The 11,773-nt window shown below is 41.7% G+C and overlaps 1 protein-coding gene across 4 annotated transcripts in view; it reads right to left on the reverse strand.

Annotated features, from left to right (window-relative positions):
* The window catches only part of GAB1 (GRB2 associated binding protein 1), a 139,615-nt gene that overhangs the window by 127,624 nt on the left and 218 nt on the right, over nucleotides 1-11,773 (reverse strand). For 3 of the 4 annotated variants that reach the window (XM_056562890.1, XM_056562889.1, XM_056562886.1), the window contains exon 1: nucleotides 11,201-11,333. The exons of the other annotated variant lie outside the window; for it this stretch is intronic. In XM_056562890.1, the coding sequence (XP_056418865.1) occupies nucleotides 11,201-11,302 (102 nt within the window). In that variant the 5' untranslated portion in view covers nucleotides 11,303-11,333. Of the gene's footprint in view, nucleotides 1-11,200; nucleotides 11,334-11,773 lie in introns of those variants that run through there. 4 annotated transcript variants of the gene reach the window in all.

The raw sequence follows: 11,773 nt of genomic DNA on the forward strand, positions 1-11,773 counted from the left end.
AAAGAACTATACAACAGCTAATAAGTACTGGAAGGATTAAGATTGTTTAATAGAAGCAATTTACAAATCTGTTTAACTTTCTGGAGCTAGTTGATATGAAGGAAGAAAAAAAGAAAAGAAAACACATTTCCACTGCAGTACCCCTTTAAGGCCTCACAGGCATGTCAGAGGATGGGGATAAGTTGTGTTTTTGTGATTGTAAAAGTGAGAAGAATGTCCTGGAAGCAAAAAGAGTTAATACTCCTGCCCCTACACTGCTTGGCAGATTACCAATTCCGGAGCCAAGGAATGGTAGGTATGTAAACACAGATTGCAGAGACCGTTATAACTAGGAAAAAGCTGAAGAAATGTATTTAAAAAAAAAAATTATGATAATTATCTGTGATCTGAATTCTCCATATCCTCCTACCTTGTGATATACCCCTTGTACTTCTGTGTAGCACATTTCAGTAAAGTAAAAATACCACGACACTAGGTAATAAAAGAAATCCTCAGCACTGCACATATAAATCACAGACTAGGGCAGCCAAGATGTCAGACCAATTCTACTAGGATATTGTCAACTTAAAGGGGTGTTCCGGAAATTTTTTTTTTTATTTGACTCTGTTACAGGGGCTGTAAAGTTAGTGTAGTTCATAATATAGTGTCTGTACCTGTGTGTGACGGTTTTCTCACAATTCTTCTGTGATTTTCATCCCAATATTTATTTTTAACAGCATACAAAATGACTGCTGTCCCGGATTTTTCCCAGCTTGCAATTCGGTCGAGACCTGACTCACTAGTCAGCTGATGATAGGGAGCCTGTCTGCTTCAATGGGTGGAGAGAGCAATCTGCAAGTAATGCAACAGCTGTAGGCACCCTGATTGAAAACCACAGGTCTGCAGCTCATTTATGTTTCAATGGGTGGGGTGGCCGATATGTGGGAAGGAGGAAAATGGTATCATGGGATTTGTAGGCAAACAAGAAAACAGGAAATACAAGTTCAGAGAAAGCTAGCCACAGTATTATGGTAATCTAACAGCATAGCCATTTAGGCGAAGACAAGCACAGATCCTTCCTTAAGCATTACTGTCTGCCAGGTACGTACTAAAATCCCCTTATGCTGGATAACCCCTTTAAAGCTGTGGAATTTAGAACAATTCAAATCTCATATTAAAAAAATAAATAAATAAAATAAAAACACAAGTGTACTTCAAAAAGGCAAAGTTCAGAATTCTATTTATTAAACAGTGTCACTTGTATTCTAGGGATTAAGCAAACAAATCTTGAGCCAATGAGGGATATACTTGTGGTGTATTTCCCTGTATCCACGCCCTGAGCTGTGCATTGTATTGATATTCACTACACATAAAATGCCAATAAGGGTAAGGACATATGCTATTGGTTTATCTGCCAGAAAGTGAATGAGAAGCTAGAATAACCCATGTCAAGAATGGTCACCTGTACAACAGTCAGGGGTGTGGAAATGAAAAAAAAAAAATCTACTTGTTCAAGGGACTAAAACAGAGCACAATCTACTCATGAAAATCCACTTGTCCTGGTAGATAAAATTATTTTAATCAAAATAGCACGTCAATTTGGGGTTTTCCTTTTTTTTCTACATTCACCTTGTGGTCAAACTTACACATTATTTTAATACTTTAGGCCGGCCTGATTATACCAATAACAATTTTTTTTTTCTTCTTTAAAAAAAAAAAAAAAAAAAAAAAAAAAATGTATTCCTGACTCCTATAACATTTTTATTTTTCCATATACTGGGCTGTATAAGGGCTCCATTTTTAGGCCGTAATCTGCTGTATGTATCGGTACCATTTTGGTATTGATCGGATTTTTTAAACACTTTTTTACTTTCTGGGATATAATGATATAAACATAAAAAAACTATTCTGTGATTATTATTTTTTTACATTAATGCCATAGACCGTACAGGAAATAAAATGTAATTTTTTTTAAATTCGGACAATTAGGCACACGCCAATACCAAATATTATTATGTTTACATATTTTTTAAATGGAAAATGGAAAAAGGGGGGGGCGTGATTTGAACTTTTAATATGGAAGGGGTTAATAGGTGTTTTTCAAAACTTATTAAACTTTTTTTTGTTTTAAATACACTTTATTAGGAGGAATCATAAGACTCCTCATACAGATCAATGCAGTTCTATTGAATTTCATTGATCTGTGTTCATTTGGTTGAGCCTGCTCAAGGCGGGCTCAATCAAATGCAGATCTAAGGGGGCAGACATGAATGCAGAGGTAAGCCCTCCGGCTACCTACGCAGGGGATTGCCGCCAAGCGAGTGCCGCATGTCCCGCCAGTAGCAGCAGCTTCCGGCCTGTGAAATCAGCCGGGGGCCGTTGGGTATGGAGCGGGCTCGAGTCAGGAGCCTGCTCCGTACACCCTGAGCGCCGGTGTGATGTGCAAGTCTGTGCCCGCTCCTCCCATCAGTCTGCACCTCACACCGGCATTATAAAAATAAAATCATCCGGTCCCGCTTGCCCGATACAGGGCTAAATGTATGAAAAATTCACCTGCCCAGAACTACATGTCCCGGGCGTCGGGCGATAGGATTTCCACATCCCTGAGACAGAGTGGCTTGGCACATCTCTTCAAACTCTTGGACAAGCTATTTAAAGAATCCCAAAAAAACTAATTGTTCTTAATCCGACCACTGAAAAGGCTGCAAGAGCAGCATTTAAAACAATGATCAAATGAACATTCTCTATCATGTTGAATGACGGACAATGATTTTCTGTTTCTCTAAAAGTAACCAGGCTTATGGCATATTCACAAACCATAGGTGAAGGTAAACACTCATTACTGTAATATTTTTTACACGTCTAAAAAGCTGCTGAGATCTTGTCTTTCCACTGTGCGCAGGAATCTGCCCTCTCAGCGATCAGTGTTACGTGAAGCCTCCTGACCATGCTGCCAGCCAACATTCCCACACATTCCCACTCAGACTACTTACTACTCATAGGAGCAGACTGTTTTGAAATAGAACTCTTAGCTGTGAATAACAAGCAGTGCACACTACAAACACAAGCGCTGTTCCCTACTACCCTTCAGTAACAACAACTGGCACAGATATCACCCCTCCCCCTACATAGGTGGCATGTATCCTGACTGGAATTTAGAATGGAATGTGCAATGCATGGTTTACAGTTCTATTTGGGACACTTGGTGCTACATAGCAATCAATGCAAAACCCTGAGTGGAGCACTAAAGGGGCTGCCCCAATATTACATTGCTCTGGTAGAGCAAGAAAAACATCATCAATTGGAACATCTACCTAGTAACGGTCCAGCACAGTGTTTCCCAACCAGGGTGCCTCCAGATGTTAATTTACCAAAAATAAGAGGAATGGAGTCACTTATTACAGTATAATATATATTTTATTGTTATGCATCAAAATAACAACAAAAAAAAGATTAAAAAAAATACCTATCAAGAGAAGAAGAAATTCCACTAGGTGAGAATAAATGAGGCTCACTCCAGATCAGACCCACATCCCCATAAAAGAAGAAATTACATGGTAGATATATAGATATATACACACACAAACTATACGTGATTAAAGGGGTATTCCAGGATTTTTTTTTTATTTCACTGTGCTACAGGGGCTGTAAAGTTAGTGTAGTTCATAATATAGTGTCTGTACCTGTTTGTGACAGTTTTCTCACAATACTTCTGTGATTTTCACCCCAATATTTATTTTTATCAGCATACAAAATGACTGTTGTCTCATATTTTTCCCAGCTTGCAATGCGGCCGAGACCTGACTCACTAGTCAGCTGAGGACAGGGAGCCTGTCTGCTTCAATGGGTGGAGCGATCACTTGGTGGGAGAGAGATCAATCTGCAACTAATGCAACAGCTGTAGGCACCCTGATTGAAAACCACACTGATTTGAATGGATGCAGCTCATTTATGTTTAATTAGGTGGGGTGGCTGATGTATGGGAGGGAGTAAAATGGAATTATGGGATTGGTAGTCAAAAAGAGAAAAGTCAAACAGGAAATACCAGTTCACAAAAAGCTAGCCACAGTGTTATGGTAATCTCACAGTGACGCCACCCCAATGCACGTTTTGGGATGTCCTTCGTCCTGGGGGACGAGGGACATCTCGAAACATGCGTTGAGGTGGTGTTGCTCCAGCAGACCTCCACAGAAAACTGTATATATTATCTTGGTATGTATTCCCAATTGTTTTTACTTATGGATAGAATGGGAAAATCTTTTTGCCCTTAACCCGATAACGACCATGGATGTCTATGCTCGTCTATGCTAACGGGGTGATTCTTGTAGCTGGGGGCTGGCGTTAATAGCCGACATGCGGCGTTCGCAGCGGCCGTCTATTAACCCTTTAGATCGCCGCTGTCAAAGTTGACAGCGGCGTCTAAAGGTGCCTTTATCCTGTCCCTGGTGATCCAGTGGGGTGGATCGCCCCCATGCAGCGCGATCAAGGGGGGCGATCGACTGTGGAGGTAGCCTGAGGGCTTACCTCTGCTTCCATGCCGTCTCCAGTGCTCGGAATGATAAAGCCAGGGCCAGGCTTTATCAATCAAATGCAGAGCACACAGATCAATATGGTTCTATGGAACCATAATGATCTGTATGAAGAATCTAATCACTAAAAGTGTAAAAATTAAAAAATTTTAATTTAAAGACACACATTAACTCCTTCCTTATTAAAAGTTTAAGTCACCCCCCCTTTTCCCAAATTCCATATAAAAAAAAATATAAACATAATAAAAATAAACATATGGTATTGCCGCGTGCATAAGTGTCCGAACTATAAAAATATATTGTAAATTAAGCCGCAGGTCAACGGCGTATGTGCAAAAAAAAATTCCAAAGTCCAAAATAGCGTATTTGGTCACTTTTCATATGATAAAAAAAAAAGGAATAAAAAGTGATCAAAAAGTCTGACCAAAACAAAAATGGTACCAATTAAAGAGCACAGCCCTCATACCACCCCGTATGTGGAAAAATAAAGTTATAGGGGTCAGAAGATGACAATTTTAAATGTATAAATTTTCCTGCATGTACTTATGATTTTTTCCAGAAGTACGAAAAAAATAAAGCCTATATAAGTAGGGTATCACTTTAATCGTATGGACCTACAGAATAAAGAGAAGGGGTCATTTTTACCAAAAAAAATTACGGCGTAGAAGCAGAAGCCCCCAAAATTTTCAAAATGGTGTTTTTTCTTCAATTTTGTCACACAATGATTTTTTTCCTGTTTCGCTGTAGATTTTTGGGTAAAATGACTGATGTCATTACAAAGTAGAATTGGTGGTGCAAAAAAATTAAGCCATCATATGGATTTTTACATGCAAAATTGAAAGGTTTATGATTTTTTAAAAGGTAAGGAGGAAAAAAATGAAAGTGTAAAAACAGAAAAATGCTTGGTCCTTAAGGGGTTAATCACAGTGTGTGTGTGTGTGTGTGTGTGTGTGTGTGTGTGTGTATGAGATATATATATGATGGGGAACATCTACAATGTAATTTCTTCTTTTATGGGGATGCGGGTCTGATCTGGAGTGACGCTCATTTATTCTCACCCAGTGGAATTTCTTCTTCCCTTGATAGGTATTTTTTATCTATTTTTGTTATTTTAGTGTATACCAATAAAATATATATTTTTATACTGTAATAGTAACTCCATTCCTCTTTTTTGGTAAATTATAATCATGTAGGAGTACACAATAGGTCCTATGCTTCAGTGCATATGCTGACATAAAATAGCCGTATAGTTATATTTTGCCTTTTTATTTGCCTCCAGCTGTTGCAAAATTACAACTCCCAGCAGTTGCAGTTTTGCAACAGCTGGAGGCACCCTGGTTGGGAAACACTGGTCCACAGACACAATGATTCCTGCTATTGTACAGACCAGTCAATAAGAGCATGTGCACTAGAAGCAGGCTCTCATCTGTACTTGACGAATTAAGTTAGTGTCAGCTGTTGCAAAACTACAAGTCCCATCAAGCCCGAGCAGCACATGATAGGAGTTGTGGTTTTTGCAACAGAAAGAGCCACAGGTTGGGGAACACTGTATGAGGTGGACATTCTGAGTAAAGCCCCTTTCACACTAGAGGTATCCTGTAAAAAAAACTCTGTTCTTACTCCCGGCAAAAAGTCCTGAAAACAGCCATCAAAAAATCCCATTCATGTCAATGGGATTTTTTGAACATCCTTTTGCATCAGGCACATCGGTTTTTACTAACGTCAGTTATTTTTGCCGGCAAAAAAGGCGGTGCATGCACTAATTTTTGGTCCGGCAAAAAAAAAAAAAAAGAATAATAAAATGGTGAAAAACCGGACGTTAAAATTTGACATTGAAGTCTATGGGAACTGGATGTTCAAAAAAAACATCCGTTATCAGTTATTGTCAGGTTGTTTAACATCCGTTTTTTGGGGTTAAAAACCTGATAAAAAGAAAACGGATGTAACTGGTAATGACGGATGAACAGCATGATTTTTTAAGAAAAAAAACATTAAAAATAATGGATGATGGTCATCAGTTATCATCCGTTATTACCAGTTATTGCATCCGTTTTTTTTTCCCCCCATCTGCTATTGTACAATAATGACAGTAAAAAAGCGGGATAATACCTGTAGTGTGAAAGGGGCCTAATAAATAAAAAGGATAGAATTGGGCACCATAGCAAGTAACTAACAGTATTATCTAGACATGAGCACATTGACATGACTAGAACAACAAATATATGCTTGATTTTTCACTGCATCCACATAATGTTCTATTGGGTTTTTGGACACATTGTATAAAAGTAACTTGGCAATAAATTACATATATACACTACAGGCCAGTGCTCGACTGATACAATCACCCATATAAAAGCAAAAGGGAACACAATTTGTGCAACTTCATGTGAATGCCAAAATGTGCTATGCTGAGGAAGCAATTTACAACAGAATAGAAGAAAACGGGAAGCAAGAATCTGACAGGACAGTCTCCTTTCGGTTTTATTCCTGTACAAGTACTGTGCAATTCAAGTGACTTGTTAACCTGTCACAGATCTAAGAACCTAATCTAGTTTTCTGATGTAAAACATTAAAAAATTATTATGAGGTTCACTTTCTCCAACACAATAGGGCAGATTTATAAAACTGCTTAAACGGTTTCCCAACCAGGGTGCTTCCCGCTGTTGCAAAACTACTACTCCCAGCATGCCCGAACAGACTAGTTAGGCTAGGTTCACACTGCGGAATCTCCAGACAGAAAATTTCTGGCCGGAGATTCCGAGTGTGTCCAGGGCCGACTGAATCAGTCGGCGCTAGGACCGCGAGGGACACTGTAGTCTCCAATAGACTGCAATGTGTTCTGAGAGTACTTCCGCCTGAAGAATGAGCAACGCCATTCTTCAGGCGGAACTTTTCAAGCGGATTATCCGTTCACAAATTCTGACGTGTGAATTTGTGAACGGAAACCCATTCACTATTACTATACATTTTGGTAAGCGGAATTTCTGTCTGCAATTTCAAAGCGGAATTGCAGGGGGAAATTCCGTAGTGTGAACCTAGCCTTAAATGGGCACTGTCAGATACAAAAACTTTTGATATGTTGTAAAGCATATAAAGCCAATAAGTTTTGCAATTGCTTTCATTAGAAAATTTTCAGTATTTCATACTAAAAAAGGCAGTCAAACAACTGCCCCCCTGCCTGCTTGGACACATACTAGTCCTGCTGTGTCCATGCGTCATCACCTATGTCATGGACACACTTCCTTGATTGACAGCTGTGAGTGCAGGGCTCAGAGCTGGAGGAAGAATCCTCCCACTGTCAGCTTGTGTCCCGCTACTGTCAGTGAGGACAAGCTGGGAGTTGTAGTTTTGCTAATGCTAGGGGAGATGTGAGCAGACAGAATACTGATGGAGGGGGCGTAGACCACAGTGAGGCCACACCCCCTCCCTTTGAGAGGAATTCAGACTAGTGAGCTAAATTAAAAGTGTAATAAAAAAAAATAATAAAAAGGTGCTACGCACATAAAAATTTGATGTACATGGTCAGGATTAAGTACTGAGTGATACATTTAAAAAAAAAATTATAATTTTGTTGGATCTGACGGGTACATTTAAAGTTTTGAGCTGGAGGCACCCTGCTTGGGAAACACTGGTTTTAAAAGAAAAGCTTCACTTGTTGTCAATAGCAACCAGGAAAAAAAAAAGTAAAGCAGCGCTGTGATTGGTTGCTACAAGCAACAGAGCTTTTCTTTCAGTTTGATAAATCTACCCAAATCGACAATTATTCATTTTGATGCTTTTCTACAGAGAATTGTCAGAGAACAAGACAATGTAGATGGCACAACCCCCCTGACATATCTGGTACATGCCGCACTGGGCGAGTGCCAACATTAACTAATGTCGGCTGACTAAACGGCAAAAATCTGCATTAAAATGCAAAGCATGAACAGAGCCATATTTACATATTAAATGTAGTAATGGAATGATAATCATACATACCATAATAATCATGAGTGCCTATATAAACACATACTCATCCACTCTCACATGAAACCTAGTCTCTGTTCACACTGGCATCATAGCTTGTGTTTACAAGGAAGGATGATCAGCCCTCCCCTTCGACATAAATGGGTTCAAACGGGGTATGTTCATACACAACACAACATTTTCTTCCAAAGGAAATATCCATTGCGGATTTGGAAGACAGTACAGGGCAGACTTTGCCCCTATTCCAGTGTTTCCCAACCGGGGTGCCCCCAGCTGTTGCAAAACTACAACTCCCAGCATGCCCGGACAGCCAAAGGCTGTCCGGGCATGCTGGGAGCTGTAGTTTTGCAACAGCTGGGGCCACTTCGGTTAGGAAACACTGCCCTGTTCACTAGACTCATCTGCTGATGCAGTAACCTGGCACAATTTCTGCATTAAAAAAGTAAGCCATCACATCGTTTTCTTTATGAAATGGATGAAAATAGGGAAACACAAATCTTACAGATTCTGCATGATATAAAAAATAAATCCATTGGAAAGTATCAAAAAAGGTTTTAATCATTTTATTTGTTTTGAAATGTAACTATAACTCCCAGCATGCCTAGACAGATGTTGGCTGGAGTTATAGTTTCGGAGTCGAGGGAGAGCCACAGTTTGAATACCCGCAATGTACAGCAGTGTTTCCCACCCAAGGTGCCTCCAGCTGTTGTGAAACTACAACTCCCAGCATGCCTGAACAGCTAAAAGGCTATCTAGGAATGCTTAGGGGTATAGCTTTTCGACAGCTGAAGACACTTAAAAAGAACAAGCATAACAACCATGACAGAACAAATATAAGGGGGGGGGTACAAATTCACTATACTTGTCAAAAAGGGATGCTGCCATATACCACTGTTTGCAGGCAGCGGTCCCATTGAATTAAAGTGTACCTGTCGTCAACAAAAACTTTTTTATATAATGAAGAGAATACAATTATATGTATATTTGTAATATACATTAGTTAAAAAAAAAGTGTATTTATGGGTCCTGAGTCCTGTCCTTGCAGCTATTGCCTGTGAGGAGTCCAAATACAGTAAGTGAGGACAGGACAAGCAGGGCTCACTGCACAGGGCCCCGCTTGTCCTCACTGCACAGGGCCCCGCTTGTCCTCACTGCACAGGGCCCCGCTTGTCCCCACTGCACAGGGCCCCGCTTGTCCCCACTGCACAGGGCCCCGCTTGTCCCCACTGCACAGGGCCCCGCTTGTCCCCACTGCACAGGGCCCCGCTTGTCCCCACTGCACAGGGCCCCGCTTGTCCCCACTGCACAGGGCCCCGCTTGTCCCCACTGCACAGGGCCCCGCTTGTCCTCCCACACTTCCTGTATTTGGACTCCTAGAGAAACACAGGCAATAGTTGCAGAGACAAAAATATATATATATTTTTAACCAATGTATATTACAAATATACAATGGTATTTTCTAGGTTATATAAAAGGTTTTTGTTCATGACGGGTACACTTTAAAGTCCTAAATTTAGTCAGCTAGTTAGGACATTCAGGTCACTTCCCACATGCATACATTTATTTAGCAAACCGTGCTCTTTAGTCCCGCAAAGTAAATGTATATCAATAGTTGGAGCCAGGGGTCACTGTCAGTATGTGGTGGTATACAACGGGGTCACTGTCAGTATGTGGTGGTATACAACGGGGTCACTGTCAGTATGTGGTGGTATACAACGGGGTCACTGTCAGTATGTGGTGGTATACAACGGGGTCACTGTCAGTATGTGGTGGTATACAACGGGGTCACTGTCAGTATGTGGTGGTATACAACGGGGTCAATGTCAGTATGTGGTGGTATACAACGGGGTCACTGTCAGTATGTGGTGGTATACAACGGGGTCACTGTCAGTATGTGGTGGTATACAACGGGGTCACTGTCAGTATGTGGTGGTATACAACGGGGTCACTGTCAGTATGTGGTGGTATACAACGGGGTCACTGTCAGTATGTGGTGGTATACAACGGGGTCACTGTCAGTATGTGGTGGTATACAACGGGGTCACTGTCAGTATGTGGTGGTATACAACGGGGTCACTGTCAGTATGTGGTGGTATACAACGGGGTCACTGTCAGTATGTGGTGGTATACATGGGCATGACTTTTTTGGCAAGATGCCAAAATAAACCAGGAACGTATAGTAAAATGGTGTTGGGGTGCTTCCTTAGTGCGATTGGAGCCGAGTGATGTTTATTGTTTATTTTCAGCCTGTGTCTTATTTTTATTTAATAAACCAACATAACATAAGAAAGATAAACAACCACAGCACCAACAGCCAACACTACAGTCATAAGCATCACATCATCTTATAGCGCCAACATATACCATCATGCTAGGAGAAGCTTGTAGGACTTGATCCATGCTGGAATCATGTAGTGATATCTGACAGGTGGTGAAGGATCAGGTAAACACAGCACTGCTGGAGGTTACAACCCTGTTCACACACTGACAAACGCGATCATTGCAATGTAATAGATTTATAGCGCTTTGGAGGAATGTACCCGTCTATGTCAGCACAACTTGTATAAGACAATAAACCCTCACAGCTGCTGGGGGTTGTAGTGCCCCCATAGTCTTGGCACCGTGCTGGAATAGGATTCCCACCATTCTGCTCTCCCATGCCTGGCTCCAGCCGGGCCCACTCCCTCCTCTCCACCCTCCGGCCGTACACAGGACTCCATACTTACGAAGCGCTTTAACTTTTTCTCCGGCGGTGATTTACGGAGCCAGCCCGAGCACACCACCTCTCCGCCGCCGCCCGCTCCTCCGCCGCCCGAGCTCATCATCATGGGTCTCCTCAGTGTCCCCTCCAGACGGGCGCACAGGGCTCGGGACTCTCGCAGCCTCCTTCTTCCTCGCTCACTACTGTACACAAGGAAACTTCAGGAAAACTTTTAGCCCCCGCTCCTATTATTACTGGCAACGGGAGCAGAATCCGGGGACTGAGTAGTGGACGGCTCCCTCCCTCCTCTCCAGCGCCCCTTTCCCCGGCAGGAGTCGCTGGGCGGGCGGTCGGTCTCTTCCGCCTTGTCTTCTTCTTCCTTCGGCCACAAGTTTCCCCCCCACCCCTTGGATAACAGTGGACGGGTCTGTCCCCCCGCACTAGAGTAGAAAAGGAGCGGTGCACTGGCGTCTGGCGGGGGGAGCCGTGCTATGTCCCGTCTTCTTCAGATATCACGCGTGATAAATTATGGAAGAAACACATTTTATTTTTTTCTTTCCCAACTGTGAATCTGTGTTTCTTTCTCCCTCCTCCTTCT

Source organism: Hyla sarda, chromosome 1 (genome assembly GCF_029499605.1).
Source record: "Hyla sarda isolate aHylSar1 chromosome 1, aHylSar1.hap1, whole genome shotgun sequence".
Classification (NCBI taxonomy): domain Eukaryota; kingdom Metazoa; phylum Chordata; class Amphibia; order Anura; family Hylidae; genus Hyla; species Hyla sarda.